We start from the raw sequence: 15,919 nt of genomic DNA on the forward strand, positions 1-15,919 counted from the left end.
AAAAAATTAATTCTTTGCCGACTGCCATCAGTGGCAGTTGGCAAAGAGCCTTTGCCGACTGCCAGGGAGGATGGCAGTCGGCAAAGAATTTCTGAGAAAAAAATCAAAAATAACCTTTGCCGACTGCCAGGGAGCAGAGCAGTCGGCAAAGTATTTTTAAAAAAAATTAAAAAAAATAATTTTTTGAAAAAAAAATAATAGACCTTTGCTGACTGCGTCACATGCTAGCAGTCGGCAAAGGGAAAAAAATAAAAAAAAAAGAAAAACGTCGCCTTATCCGCTCGGCCCGCCCTCCCCCCTCCCCAAAATCCCGCCCGCCTGCCCCAAATAACCCACTCGCCCGCCGCCGCCACCCAGGCTGCCCCCGCCGTCGACGCCGTCGCCCGGCCGGCCGCCGGCGCATCCCCCCCCCCGCGCCCTCCCCCTCCCCTCCCCCGCCCCCCTCCCCTCTTCCCGCGCCGGCGGATCCCTCCTCCTCCTCCCCCGGCGCGCGGCCTCCCCGGCGGCCGCGCGCCCCTCCCAGGCGGCGCGGCGCCCTCCCCGCGCTGGTCCCTCCCGGCCGCGGCCATCCCCGGCGGCGCCCCCCCTCCCGCGCTCCCCCCCCCCCGCGGGGCCACCCCCGGCGCGTCCCCCCACGCTGGCCCCCCCGCGCTGGGCCCCTCCCGGGCCGGCCGCCCCGCCCAGGACCTCACGAGCCGAGCCCGCCCGATCCGGCCCCGGCCAGGCGCGCCGCCGCGTGCAGCTCCGGCGTTGGCCCGCAGCGGCCGCGGCCGCGGCCTCGCCCCGACCCGCCCGGCGCCGTCGCTGCCCGCCCGATCCGGCGTGTCCCCGCTCCGTCCGCCGTCCGCCGTCCGCGCGCCGTTCGCCGTCCGCTGGCCCTGCGTCGCCGTCCTCGCCGCGCCGTCCTGCCTCGCCGTCCTCGCTCGCCGCGCCGTCCTCGCCTCACCTCTCCGTCCTCGCGCGCGCCTCTGCTCCACGCGCCGGTGACGCCGTCCATGACGACGAGGTAGTAGTACTACTAGTAGTAGTAGTTTACTTTGTTAATACCTGCTTATATTCTTCTGCATGGATTGGAAATACATTTGTGGTTGTCGGCCATCGTGCCTGACATGTATATGTGTTTGTCGGCCATCGTGCCATCTTTTCTTGCAGGTTTGGTAACCTTCCCGTACAGGGGAGGTGCTGCCGAAATTTTTCGTTCTCACTAATTGTTTTTCTTTTTCAGGAGGGCTCCCATTGGAGGCTAGCCGGAGGAGCACGACTCGGCACTGCCCCGCTAGCCTTTCTTCACCGGCACCTGCGGTATGACCCCTCTTTCCGCCACATGTAGTCGTAGGTCGCGTTACCCAGTTAGGCGTCTCCCGTCCGAAATGGATACGGTTGGAAGTATGCGTTCTTCGCATATGTATAACCGTATCCGTTTCGGATTGTCCACATTATTTGGACAGCCCGAGGATGCGCAGACGAGGTTAGCTCCCATGTTCCGCTCCCGTCCGAGTCGGAGTTTTGGCAGGACCTCCCCGTTGTTCTCTGGATACACACTCTCCCCGCCGGGACGTGTATCGGGAGAACAGCGGGGAGGTGCTGCCGAAATTCCGTCTCGGACGGGAGCGGAGCATGGAAGCTAACCTCGTCTGCGCATGCTCGGGTGGGATTAGGACCTATCCTTCACCTATTAGATGGTAGGAGCGCGTTGTAGATGCACTTGCTGGTTTTATCACATGTTAACATTGCCGCATGACAGAGCATGGGTGACCGTGAGTGGATGTACTCGGGCTTCGCAAGTAAGAGCCACGAATGGATCAGGGGGACGACTGAGTTCCTGGAGCATGCATTTGGCCCAGCTGCTAAAGGGTCGATTCGGATGCCGTGTCCCTGCAGCGAGTGCAGGAACAAGAAGAAGAAAGTAAAGGCTCAGGTGTTGAGAGATCTGTTCAAGCACGGGTTCGTTCCAAACTATACCCATTGGCGCCACCATGGTGAATACCATCCTATTAGGGACGAGGTGGTGCGACCCGTCCTCGAGGAGTATGATGGCGATGCCGGGATGGCAGACATGATGGCAGACTTCCACGAAGCACGGTTTGGCGAAGGAATGGATGTGGAGGAAGATCCGGAGGAAACCGCGAAGGCCTTCTACGACATGATGGAGTCGGCACAGAAGCCCCTTCACGAGAAGACAAAGCTTACGCAACTGGATGCCGTCTCACGCCTGATAGGGTTGAAGTCGCAGCTGGGCATTAGTCGAGACGGCTTCGATCTCGTGTTGAGCATTGTTGGGGGACTGCTTCCGGCAGATCATGTCCTGCCGACGAACACCTACGCTACACAGAAGCTCCTTCGTGCACTTAAGATGCCGTATGAGGGGATCCATGCTTGTCCGAAGGGGTGCGTCCTGTTCAGGGGAGACCTCGAGGAAGCAAAAACCTGTCCGAAGTGCGATGCCTCTAGGTTCGTGTTGGTAGAAGGCTCTGATGGCAGCATGAAATAGTCTAAGGTCCCCGAGAAGGTCGTACGGCACCTTCCTTTCCTACCGAGGCTGCAACGGCTGTATATGATGGAGGAGTCCGCGAAACAGATGACGTGGCACAAGAATGGCAAAAGATACCATCCTGACAAGATGGTACACCCGGCGGACGGTGATGCATGGAAGCACTTCGATAACATGAATCCTGTCAAGGCTATGGAGGCTCGGAATGTACGCGTAGCGCTGGCAACAGATGGGTTCAACCCAGTTTGGAATGATGGCGGCCCCGTACACTTGCTGGCCCTGTGTTTGTGATCCCCCTCAATCTCCCCCCCGGCGTCATGTTTGAACCTAAGAACGTGCTCTTGACGCTGATAATACCTGGACACCCGGGCGACAATATGGGTGTGTTCATGCAGCCGGTGTGGGATGAATTGGAACTTGCTTGGGAAGAGGGGGTACTCACGTACGACCGGGCTACGAAGAGGAACTTCAGAATGCATGTGTGGTACCTAGTATTCAATGCATGACTTCCTGGCGTATGGCTTATTCAGCGGGTGGTGTGTTCACGGGAAGTTCCCTTGCCCGACATGCAAGGCAGATGTGATGTTCACCTGGCTGGCCAAGGGCGGCAAGTTTTCTTCTTTCGACAAGCATCGCCAATTCCTGCCTGAGAACCATGAATTCAGGCTAGATGTAAAGCACTTCACGAAAGGCGTTCAAGTCACCGGCCCCATTCCGCAGGTTAAGAGCCCTGCCGCCGTCCTTGCCGACATACAGGCTCTCGAACCTGAGGAAACAGGTGGGTTTAAGGGATATGCTCGGGACCACATGTGGACTCATATATCGGGCTTGACTAGGCTCCCCTACTTCAAGGACCTTCTTCTTCCACACAACATCGATGTAATGCACACAGAAAAGAATGTGGCCGAGGCACTCTGGGCAACACTCATGGACGTTGGCAAAAAGTCGAAGGACAACGTCAAGGCTAGACTGGACCTGGAGATGATCTGTGATAGACCAAACCTGGTGATGAAGACCCCTGCGCCCGGCAGGAAATGGAAAAGGGGGCCGGCCGATTACATCCTGAAAAGGGCAGATAGGAAGGAAGTTCTGCAGTGGATCAAGACGTTAAAGTTCCCCTGATGGGTATGCGGCGAATCTGAGCAGGGGTGTGAACTTGCAGACTATGAAAGTCTTAGGGATGAAGAGCCATGACTTCCACATATGGATTGAGCGGATCCTTCCTGCGATGACCCGGGGATACCTCCCAGAGCATGTGTGGCGCGTCCTGGCAGAGTTGAGCTTCTTCTTCCGCCAGCTTTGTGCCAAGGAGTTGTCTCGGGATGTTTGTGTTGAACTGGAGAAGGCTGCACCTCTGTTGCTCTGCAAGTTGGAGATGATATTTCCACCCGGCTTCTTTCTGTCCATGCAGCATCTGATCTTGCACCTACCGCGCGAGGCACGGTTGGGGGGTCCCGTGCAGGCCCGTTGGTGCTATCCAATCGAGAGGTGTCTAAAGCTTCTTCGGAAAAATTGTAGAAATAAAGCCAAGATTGAGGCTTCCGTGGGAGAGGCCTCCGTTCTAGAGGAGGTGTCGACCTTCACACAGGCGTACTATACTGAGAAGCTTCCCAGCATGCACAATCCAACCCCTCGTTACAACGCTGACGAGAACTCATCGATACTCAGCCTTTTCCAAGGGGATCTCGGGAGTGGAAGCGCAGGTACCAACAAGCAGTTGAACCATCAGGAGTGGCAGACTATCATGTTCACATTGTTGATCAACCTTGATGAAGTGATTCCTTATCAGAAGTAAGTTCTCAATGAGCTTGTTACCTACGCCGTCACTATCCTCCATCTATCATGGTCTGACCCTCTAGTTTCTTCCTTCTTTCAGGGAATTTATTAGTCAATACTGGAGAGGCAATAGGGCTCCTACCGAGCAAGAAGAAGACAATCTTCTTAGACACGGTGTGCCCGATTTCATCTCCTGGTTCTGTACAAAGGTACCAACCAACTAACCTCTTTCCGACTTTGTGATTCCACTTTGCTCCCCGGAGCGAGTTATGTAACGATCTCCTACCCTTGCAGGCCCGAACGGATGCAGAAATGAGCGATGAATTGAAACAGGTGGGCCGTGGCTTCTCCCGTAGGGTGAAGTCATTCACCGTTTATGATGTGAATGGCTATCGCTTTCGCACGAGAAGCTACGAGGAGAGTCGACCCAACCTAAAAACCATGTGCTGCGGAGTTCGTACGCCCGGCACGGATGGGAAGGACTACTACGGCATAGTCGAAGAGATATACGAGCTCAACTTTAAGGGTGCCGGGACTTTAGCGCCGGTGGTATTCAAATGCCATTGGTTCGATCCTGATATCACGAGGAAAGACCTTACGATAGGTCAAGTCGAGATTCGACAGGACTCCAGCTATAAAGGAGACGATGTCTACATTGTGGCCAACCGAGACGCCACGCAAGTTTATTACCTCCCATGGGCGTGCCAAAAAGACGAGAAGCTTGCGGGGTGGAGCCTTGTGCATTTGGTGTCGCCGCGCGGCAAAGCGCCTCTCCCAAACGACGACGATTACAACTTTGACCCAAGCACCGATGAGTTCTATCAACCTGAGGGGCTAGAAGGTACCTTGGAGATCGACATTGGTTCGCTCATGGGCATGGAAGTAGACAACGAAATCGATGAGGACGAGGGTGAGGAGGTGCAGGATGCCAGGGACTTAAGAATGCTTGAGCGATGGCAGATGCAGCGCGATGGAGTTGTCCAGGAGGAGGTACATGATGATGACTATGGAGACGATGAGGATGATGATGACAGTGATGACTTAAGGGAGCTCGACAATATTGATAGCGATGACGACGATAGTGATAGAGATGACGACTCCACGCCCGAGATATTGCCGTTCGCGGAGATAATTACGAGGCCATGTAATACTATATTGTTATTATTATGTTCCTTTACAAGTACTTGTCATTTATTTATGCTAACAGTTTTGTTCTTTGTCATTGCAGGCACTCGGCAAAATGCCAGGCGGACGGCGGCAGCGGCCGCATCGAGCAGTACGCTCGGCGTACCAGGTCCCCCCGCAGGAGACCGCCGACGACGACGAGGAGGAGGAGGAGGTGTTGGTGCGCGGGTCGTCCAGTAGGGGGTCCCAGCCCCCCAGCGGACGTCGCCAGGCGACCAGGAGGCTGCCGTTCTCGTCCTCGCAAGGGGGGACGACGTCGCGTGACGACGAGCAGCGGCGGCGACGACGACGACGACGATGACGACGACGACGGCGACGACGCGCCTACACCAGGCGAGACGGCTTCGACTTCGTCAGGCGTGGCCAAGGTGTACTCGCGCGGGCCCACGCAGCTTCCTAGGGTGCGGCCGCAATTCCACCAGCGCCCGGTGATCACACCCGTGGGCCAGACGTAAGTAACCATTATTGATTTCACTACTTGTTCATATGACATGTCAAAAATCGAACTGAAGACTAACAATTGTTCTTAATGACTCGTGCAGTTCCTGGAAGATTGTGAGTGGAGCAGGTCAAGCACGCCATATCAATGGCATCCAGGGCCTCCTGATTAAGGAGTACTACCCTGGCCTTGTCAACGTCAACGGCGAGATGAAGGTGCCCACCAAGTGGTCCCACTTCTACCTCGTCGAGGAGGGTGGCGAGACCATCGCGGCAAAGATAAAGAGGGAGTTTTGGGTGAGTCTTTCATCGCACCGCATTGCTAAATAGTACGCATTCGTCGGACTTCTTGCAAAAAGGAAATGCTACATGATGTGTCTGTGTGCAGGACTTCTTCACGTGCGAGGAGGGTAAAGCGGCCCAGGCGGCGCGAGTGCAGGAGGCGGTCTGCAAAGATCGTCTCAAGGACCTGTACCATGAGGCGCGCATACAGGCCATCCGCGACTTCCACGCCAACGTGCTTGGAGAGAACATCAAGAAGCCCCAAATCCGCCAGAGAATGAACTCGAGGGAGGCCGACCTCACCCAAGCGCAATACGAGCAGGTAATTAAGTATGACAACATTCGTTCAGATTCCTTCAGTGAAACATTACACTAATCTTCTCGCATGTCAAATACTTGATGTCATGCAGGTGTGTCCGTCGTGGTGCGACAACCACAGGGAATGCTGGACGGAGATTGTGCGCATGTGGCGCACGGATGAGGCGTACGCGAGGCGCGCCGACCGTCAGGGCCGCCGCGCGCAGATGCGAGGGGTGTCACACCACCAAGGGAATCAGCCCCTCCCCCAGTTCGCGACAAGATGGGTATGCGTCCGTTCATGTCTTAATCCTTGCGCTCAATTGTCAATACTTGTAACCATGTTTGTGTTTTCAATGCAGACGCAGACGCACGGTGGGCAGGAAATCAACGAGTACACCGCGTACCTCCTCTCTCACAAGGGCAAGGCGACGGATCCGAACAACGTCTACAACCCGGAGGACGGGCCCGATGCGTACACCAACCCCACCGCCTACGAGAAGGCCACCGAGTACACCGTCGCGGCTCGCCAGCGCTACGGGGAGACGTTCGACCCCACCGCCGAGCCCCTGGACACAGACCTCCTGCAGAGGTTGGGACCAGGGAAGCAGCACGGCCGCTACTACATGGCCCACAGCGCCCTCGACCCGTCCCAGGTTCCTACGCTGACCCAGGTTCGATCCACGCCCACGAGCTCCAGCGACATCCCCGTAGCGCCCCGGCGGCAGTCAGCGTCACAGGTAAGTGCCGTTTCGTTCGTCGTTCACTCGTTTCGCACCTGTACATACAATCAACACTGCGGATGTAATATTGCAGGCCCAGATGGAGGCCAAGATGGAGGAGAGGATCGCCACGTTGCACGCGCAGATGATGGCGCAACAGATGGCTTACCAGCAAAGCCTGCAGCAGCACTACAACACTCAGATGCAGAACATGGCCAGCTTCTTCCAGTCCATGCAGACGCCCGGGGCGTCTACACCGCCTCCTCTTCCAATGTTCGCTCCACCGCCTCCTCCTCCAGAGTTTTTTCCTGTGCCTGCTCCTGTCGCTCCTGGAGGGACCCCGGTGAGTATATTGACTCTTGCTTTAACTTGTGCGTCCATGCTGCAGATACTAATGACATCACTTGGCGTTTAACTTGTGCAGGTACAGTCGGCGGGTTCGAACCCGTCTCCTGGAGGTCCCGGCCATCAGATGATGTCGTATCCACCACCTGCACCCTATCCACCGTATCCACCTCCGCGTGGCCCTCCTCCGACGTACTCGTGGCCGCCGGTGCGCGGAGGGTGGCAGTACGCGCAGGCGCCTCAGTTTGGTCCAAGGGGGTTTCCGTGGGCAAACCCTGGGGGCTCTGGGGGCGGAGCGGACGACGAGACCGGGGACGGCGCGACGAGCTAGGTACTTGTCGATTCTGTTATCATGTATCCACCGTATCGTCGAAGTTGTTGTCATGTATTTCTTTTCTTCGTTATGGACCTAGACTTGTTATGTTGAACTTCGTGTGATGGACGTCGACTTGTGGTGTTCGACGTGTTGGACTTCATGTGATGGTTGTAATGCACTTGTGTGGTTGTTATTGTGACATATATGTGAGATATATGTGATGTTGTGCGTTATTGTGATATATGTGGTGATGTTGGCGACAAATGTGATGAAATTGTGATATAAATGGTGCTACCGGTGCTTCTGGTGAAATTGGATTATAATTTGTGATTTTGCAGGGTTTTGATGCGAGAAAACAGAAAACAAAAGCAAAAAAAAAATTCCAGCTTTGCCGACTGTTTACAGTCGGCAAAGCTGGGCAAAAAAACCCCAGGACAGAGTCTTTGCCGACTGCAATGGGAGGCAGTCGGCAAAGAGGTCAAATCTTTGCCGACTGCAACTCCGAAAGCAGTCGGCAAAGAACATTTCAAAAAAAAAATATTTTCTTTCTTTGCCGACTGCCGAGCTGGCGGCCAGTCGGCAAACAATTTTTGAAAAAAAAATTCTTTGCCGACTGCCGAGGAACCAGCAGTCGGCAAAGCCTGCCGTCAGGGCTGACGGCGCCACGTGGCTATGCCGACTGCTGGCGTGGCAGTTGGCAAAGGATTTGCCGACTGTGTGCCACGTGGCAGTCGGCAAATCCGCCTTTGCCGACCCAGGCTTTGCCGACTGCTCTTTGCCGACTGCCACGTGGCTTTGCGGTCGGCAAAGCCTTTGCCGACTGGGTTTATGCCTTTGCCGACCGGGGCAAGCAGTCGGCAAAGAGGCGTTTTCTTGTAGTGTATATTGTGGATATGGAGAAATTTATAACTATTGGACTGTCATCAAAGATATTTTATAGAGGTGCCTTATTATTACGTGGAAAGGAGAAGAAAATAAAGCCAACAAAATACATCAGTATTAATTCTAAAGAGGTGGAGATCATCAATGGAATTTTTCCAACTTGATTTGCATCCTTGCCGTAGTATTTTTATTATTTTCATGCATTAGTTTCCTATCCAGTTGTGACACACAATCTCTTATCTATTATCTAGCTTTTAGTGCCTACGTGGGTCAAATTGGTGGTTGTGTTTGGACGTGCCGTGCATGTTAGTCGAATCAGAGACTCAGGATCAATCGGTCCTAGTTGGGCTGGTGGAGTCCGAGTTTTGTTTGGATTAGGTGGTCTGCGTGCCTATACCTGTGGCCTTCGGCCTTGTACCGGGTAGATTAGACTGGATTTTATTGTGGAGTTTATTCCTCATCGAGCCGCCGCTCGAGAAACCCTAGATGGTGATCCCATCAGGTTCTTCGTATTGAAGATTATCTCTGGATGGTGATCTCGTCATGTACTCCACGGTTGCTGCTTTTTTGGCCAGCCATGTCAGATCTATTCGCTAAACAAAGGGGCATGAACCTACGGTGAACCAGTTAAAAATTGTATGGACCTAAAAATACAATTTAAAAGTTGATGGACCTGGATGACACATCACCAAAAGTTAATGGACCCAAAAATATAGTTTGAAAGTTGATGGACCTAGATGACACACCACCAAAAGTTAATAGACCTAAAAATGCAGTTAAAAAGTTGATGGATCTAGATGACACACTGTTGATGCAAAAGTGGATCTGCAAACACAAAGGGCTAATACCCGAATCGATATCCAAAGCGTGCCAGTCGATTTGACCTGCTAATCGACAAGGATGAAGATACGAACACTTTGGTCCTGACAACAGCGATACGCCCGGAAGTCACGGCCAAGAGGTGCTCACGCGGAACTCGAGAATCGCCGAAGGTCGCACTGAAACGATGCAGCTCGCCGAATCAATGAGAACTCGTAAAAAAGGAAAAATATGCAAATTGACGAAGTCGCCGAAAAGTAAGTAGATGCAAATAGGAGTAAAAATTGGTTTTGATATTGATTGATCTATCTTTTCTTACATTGCCCCTCACTCCATATTTATACCCTGATCTAAAGAGACACAACCGAACACAACTAGGACACCAAGCCCATATCTAAGGAAACACGTGACTCTTACATGAACCATACTCTAACAAATATAGAAAAGGAAATCAACTCCTATCTATTTCCCTGTCCGCCTTAATTACGATGAAAATCTCGCCATCTTCCTTCCCATCGGCATATCCCCTGTTTCATCGGTAGTAGTCTTCAAGTCTTCCTTCATCGGCATACTCACTGCTGCATCGGCAGTAATCTTCAAGCCTTCCTTCATCGTCATACTCACTGTTGCATCGGCAGTAGTCTTCAAACCTCCCTTCATCGGCATCGACAATAACACCTCCAACCTCATCGGCAACGCCCGAGTCTAAACCAACCTTTCCATTGACCATCACCAGCTATCGGCAACCATCTTTACAAGCTGGCTTTCATCGGCTATCAAAGTACACAGTAACCTTCCCCTCGCCGATTAGTCCACTCCGATCATTATCACGTACAAAAAAAACGGTGTCAACACATGCCCCCCAATTTCGGAGTATAAAACCATTAATGCTCCGAAATTTACTCCAGATAACGCTTGCCTTTGCCCGATTACCGTAACTCATTCTCCAAGCCAAAACTTGATTTGTTATCAAATCCAATCAAATCTAATCTTGATTCACGCACTTCAGTAAATATCGCACAATCGCCAACCACTCTTGCCTTGATTATGGTTAAGATACCGAAACAATAACCCATCGGCAAGATCTTAACATGATAATGCTGCCATTTTCAGAATTAAAATATCCTGTATCGATATCCCTTCCAAGTCATGATTACTTGTCATCAACTCATCTGTACAATCCCCTGATTATCGCGCGAACAGTTACCATATCCATCTGAACCGCCTTGACCTATATGCGCGCGACATAGAGATAAGTCCAAAATACCCTTATTCCGGGCGGCTTATAAATAGATTTCTCCGGAACCCTCATTTTCTACCTTCAGCCTCCAATCCTTGGCATTCTCTCTCTCCGGCGGCGACTCCGACGAACAACTGCGCGACCTCAACCAACAAGAACCCTTCTCCGGCGCTAACTTCAAGTCTCCGGCTCGTACCTCCACCTTCCTCAAGACAATGGCCATCAACTTCGACGTCCCCGCGGTTCGCTCCACTTCCATTACCTTTTACTTTGATCTTTTTGCAAATTCATTCAGTTGGTGATTTTTCCTTTCTTCTGTTCTCTGGATTCTATAACCTTAGGAACTGCGCAACAAATTAGTTATCCCAACCGATCAGCCGCACGTCCAATGCCTTGGACCAATGGGCAACCCAGATCCAACCGATCTGATCAATGCAGAGGTTAACAGAATCCCCTTTAGAGCCCAAAATTTCTCTCTGAATTTGTGGAAAGACACATTCCGATCTTGGCCCAAAACCACCAAAGGGTGGAAAGATTGGTACTTGAGGGTTAATAGATCGATGCAAGTATACTGGGCAGAACGAAGGTTAGACCAATGCATTAGGCTATCTATTGCCGATATGCAGAAAAATGAATCAATGATAATTGCAGCTGCTTATTTCTGGTCAGACACGACCAACACTTTTATGTTTGGACATGGCCCAGCTACTCCTACCCTTGCCGATATCCACATGCTTACTGGCTTGGACATCTCAACTGCCGATGAAGGCTCCATCTATGGTAGAAAGTCTGAATATAGGGTGAATACCCGCAACATCGGCGGTTGGACAGGATACATTCAAGAATACCAGAAGACCGGGACACTTAACCAGAGGGAACATGCCACATTCCTGAATATGTGGTTAGAAAAATTTATCTTCTGTGGTCGATCAGTAGGACCAACCAACGCCTTCCTCCCTGCAGCTGAACTTTTGGCTAATGGCGTAAGGTTTCCTCTTGGCCGATACCTTCTGAGCTCCACTTATCATCTTCTTCATCAAGTGTCTCAGAAACTTTTGCTTGGCGAACCCATCGGCAACCTGGGAGGCCCGTGGTGGTTTATCAACATGTGGCTGAATGCCCATATGCACAAACGTTTGCAATGGGACTTTTTTGCTCAACAATTCCCACGAGAAATTGCTGAAGACTATGTGCTTGGGGATGATGAATCGGCAACACGCTCACCCCTCAATTTTGGTGAAGCCATAATTGTCCTTCCTGGAACAGAAGCCAACGAAGACCAAATCGGCAGATTCTTTCAAAGCTTCTACAATGGTCTTTCTCGTGATCATAGGGCCTGGGTGCCTTATATTGACGAAGAAAACAGATTCCCCCTTCTTTTCAACTTTGCCGATGACACTCTGAATCAAGATAATGAGCTCATGATGGCTATCATCACTCCCAGGGCAATTCCAGTAAACACATTCGGCAGCGGGAAAAACACCAACATTACGTATGAATTTTACAACCCATCGGCAGTATCCCGCCAATTGGCTTTTGGGCAACTGCCAATCAAACTCTGCTTTGCCGATGTGATCAAACCCAGGGAAACAATCACCTGCGGAACAGATTGGAACAAGGTAGTACAACTCTCCCCCGATGCCGATACTACAGATGTTGATATATCCACCTGGACACCAATATCTTTCATCACCGAGTCATATAAGCAATGGTGGCGAGAGTGGAAAGAACAACTGTTCGCAACTTCTGCTCACACATATCGGCACATGATCGACCCTGAATATGCCATCCCTGACGACGCGGTAAGTTTCTTTTAACTCCCTTCTGCTTTTCCCTTCATATATCAGTAACTGATTCTCTTGTAACAGGTTAACAACCCAGCACCATCGGTGAGCAAAAGTGGGAAACCCTTCAATCTTCGGCCTGTTTCCCCAACATCGCCGATCGGCTACAACGCTCCCACCTTAGCCGCTTTGACCCACCAGAAGATTCGTACCAAGACCATCACTTCCAAGTCCAAATTGGCTACATCCAGGGCTACTCCATCGGCTGCTGCTACAACCTTGGTCAAAGCATTCAAGGTAACAACCTTGTTTATTTTTACTTATGCCGATCACAAACTGTATTAACCTTAATCATCAGGGGGTAAGAGCTGCTACTGGATCGTCATCGGCAATTCCGCCGATATCAAGCACCACTTCTTTCGATGAACCTTCAGAGGTAGCTTCTTGACTTTACATTTTATCTGTTAAATATCATATCTTACACTTGTTTTGCAGCAACAATTGGGTACATCGGCAAACGTACCAGATGTCCAAGCTTCACAAGCCAACAAGTGTCGATGCCCCCCAGCCAATCGTTGCCGATGCCCAAGCAAAGCGCAAAGCTTTAACAGATACTGAAGCACAGCCAAAACGACAAAGGTCTATGCCGATCCCTACATCTGCCCCAATGTCATTGGTCATCATACCTCAAGAGCCCACCACCGATGAAGTCACAGAGGATATCCCATCGGCAAGCTCAGCCGATCCCCCACACGACATACTCCAGGTTGCTTCCTCCAGTCAAGCACAGGAAATTGCCTTGAAACAGGTAAACCGATCAACCTAGCTGATTTACAATACTCATACTTACCCTTAACTGATCTCCTTTTCTCTCTCTCAGGAACAAGATTCCCCGAACAGCCTATTTTCCTTTGCCATTGACATTTCTGACGATGATGGAGAGGAGACAAGTTCTTCCCTTGCACTGGGAACAATATCGGCAGAGACTAAATCCAAGTTGGAAACCCTCCTGAACTTGCTACAGCAAGGTACCGCCCAACTGGTAGATGACTCGGACCCCGTAAAGGCAATTTTCAAAACAATTCATGGCCAGGTCCCTGCCGATGTTGAAGAAGTACTCTTCCCAGCAGCTCATTTAGAAAGTCGCCAACTGCAATATCAACGGGCTGCTCAGCGCATTGCCGATAGAGCAGCTCAAGCTCAACTCAAAGAAGAGATGCTACAACTGAAACAAATTGCTGATGAGAAGCACAAGGGCATCGTCAACTTGCAGACTTCGGGTGCTGCACTCAAACAGAAAATCTTGGATTTATCAGCAAGGAAGATAGCTCTATTGGCTGAATTGAAAGAAGTCGATGCAGCCTTAACTCATGCTCAACAAGAAGAAAGCCAGCTACCCAATGCCGTCAAAGCCCTTCAGCAAGAAAGAGATATCCAGGCTCGCAAAGCTTTAGCCATGAAGAAAAAACTCAAGCCTGTGGAGGGTGCTGCCGATGATGATATCAAAGAAATGGAGGAAGCCGACCAGATTCGCCTGCGTGCGATATTAGCTATCCAATCCTTGTTGAACTTGTAATCTTATTTATTGTATCGGCACTTTATGAGACATTGACATCCTTGCATAATTCTAGCCGATAGTACTGTTATCGGCACTTATACTTTTATGCATCTATCCAGATACTAGGGTAATATTTCTTTAAATATTTTCCATTTAACGCTCTGGGAAACACAACCCCTTCGAGGGTTTCTAAAATATATGCATTACCAGGAACAGACTGATTTATCCGATATGGACCTTCCCAATTAGGAGACCATTTTCCAAACTTTGAACTTTTAGTCCCAATCGGTAAAATCAATTTCCAGACCAGATCTCCATCGGCAAACTCCTTTACTTTCACCTTCTTGTCATACCATCTAGCTACTCTTTTCTTATTTTCTTCGATACTAACTAAAGCCCTTAACCGATGACCCGCCACATCTTCCAACTCATCCTTCATAAGAGTATTATAATCATCGGCTGTCAGCTGATTTTGAGAACGTATTCGTCTAGAGCCAACTTTAATTTCCCAAGGCAATACTGCATCGTGTCCATATACTAACTGATAAGGCGTTACTTTGGTTGCACCATGACATGACATCCGATATGACCACAAGGCTTCATTTAATACTGTATGCCACCTCCTAGGATTTTCTTCAATTTTGCGCTTAATGAGTTTGATGATCCCTTTGTTAGAAGCCTCAGCTTGACCATTAGCTTGAGCATAATATGGAGAAGAATTTAAAATTTTAATTCCCATACCTACAGCAAACTCATCAAATTCTCCTGATGTAAACATAGTGCCCTGATCGGTAGTGATAGTCTTTTTTAAAGGAATTGCCTCAACCCACTTTGTGAAATAATCGGTAGCAACCAGAATAAATTTATGTCCTTTACTCGATGGCGGATAAATCTGACCAATGAGATCAATAGCCCATCCCCGGAACGGCCACGGTTTGATTATAGGGTTCATAGCCGATGCAGGCGCTCTTTGAATATTACCAAACTTTTGACACCCCTGGCATCCTTTAAAATATTTAAAACAATCTTCAAGAATAGTCAGCCAATAGTACCCATTCCTTCTGATCATCCATTTCATCTTGAAAGCCGATTGATGTGCCCCACATACTCCTTCATGAATTTCACCCATCAAGCTTTTCGATTCATCATTGCTAACACATCTAAGTAAAACTCCATCTATAGTTCGATAATATAATTCATCATCGAGGAGCACATATTTGGTAGCTTGGAACCTTATACGTCTCTCAACCTTTCTATATGGATCATTTAAATAATCGACAATCTCTTTCCTCCAGTCATCGGTATCAACTGCCGATGTTAGCACTTCCTGAATAGGCTGATACCCTGAAGCATGCTGAGCTAGTCGATTAGCTTCCTCATTATGCAATCGAGAGATATGTTCAAGACAAAAACCTCTAAATCCTTTCAACAATTGCAAACATCTTTCATAATACGAAATCAAAGCTTCACTTTGGCATTCATAAATTCCAGCCAATTGATTTATAACTAGCATAGAATCACTAAAGATTTCAACAACATCGGCACGTATCTCCTTCAGCAATTCTAACCCTTTTATCAAGGCTTGGTATTCAGCTTGATTGTTTGTCGCTGTAGCAACAATCGGCAATGAAAACTCATACTTCCTTCCTTGAGGTGAAATTAACACAATGCCGATACCTACTCCTTCACCACATGTGGACCCATCGAAGAAAAGTGTCCAGGGAGCAACCCCCAGAGAGTCCACTGTATTACAATGCTGAGTGACAAAATCAGCCATCACTTGC

The 15,919-nt window shown here is 50.2% G+C and overlaps 3 protein-coding genes and 1 long non-coding RNA gene across 5 annotated transcripts; all 4 read left to right on the forward strand.

Moving 5' to 3' along the window:
- Positions 1-357: 357 nt before the first annotated feature.
- Positions 358-987, forward strand: LOC136530537 (uncharacterized; the record flags this gene model as incomplete). Its single annotated transcript, XM_066523267.1, has 1 exon — positions 358-987. A coding segment is annotated over one exon (630 nt), but the record flags the coding sequence as incomplete, so codon positions are not given.
- Positions 988-3,648: 2,661 nt separating this feature from the next.
- LOC136530538 (uncharacterized) lies at positions 3,649-5,681 on the forward strand. Of its 2 annotated transcripts, XM_066523270.1 has the most exons (4): positions 3,649-4,282; positions 4,368-4,476; positions 4,562-5,411; positions 5,496-5,681. In XM_066523270.1, exons 1-4 carry the CDS (start codon positions 3,657-3,659, stop codon positions 5,630-5,632), a joined length of 1,722 nt encoding a protein of 573 aa, XP_066379367.1. In that variant the 5' UTR covers positions 3,649-3,656; the 3' UTR covers positions 5,633-5,681. The 2 variants fall into 2 exon arrangements, with proteins under 2 accessions (XP_066379367.1, XP_066379365.1); XM_066523268.1 differs by having other exon boundaries at positions 4,562-5,681.
- Positions 5,682-5,771: 90 nt separating this feature from the next.
- LOC136530539 (uncharacterized) lies at positions 5,772-7,998 on the forward strand. The gene is made up of 7 exons (XM_066523271.1): positions 5,772-5,903; positions 5,995-6,187; positions 6,279-6,494; positions 6,583-6,756; positions 6,832-7,209; positions 7,286-7,534; positions 7,616-7,998. The coding sequence occupies exons 2-7, from the start codon at positions 6,101-6,103 to the stop codon at positions 7,865-7,867; spliced, it is 1,356 nt and encodes a 451-aa protein (XP_066379368.1). The 5' UTR covers positions 5,772-5,903; positions 5,995-6,100; the 3' UTR covers positions 7,868-7,998.
- Positions 7,999-12,079: 4,081 nt separating this feature from the next.
- Positions 12,080-13,009, forward strand: LOC136530536 (uncharacterized). Its single transcript, XR_010777801.1, has 3 exons — positions 12,080-12,595; positions 12,662-12,874; positions 12,936-13,009. It is a non-coding gene; the product is annotated as an uncharacterized lncRNA (long non-coding RNA).
- The last annotated feature ends 2,910 nt before the right edge of the window (positions 13,010-15,919 follow it).

Source organism: Miscanthus floridulus, unplaced genomic scaffold (genome assembly GCF_019320115.1).
Source record: "Miscanthus floridulus cultivar M001 unplaced genomic scaffold, ASM1932011v1 fs_153_1_2, whole genome shotgun sequence".
In the NCBI taxonomy this organism is placed as follows: domain Eukaryota; kingdom Viridiplantae; phylum Streptophyta; class Magnoliopsida; order Poales; family Poaceae; genus Miscanthus; species Miscanthus floridulus.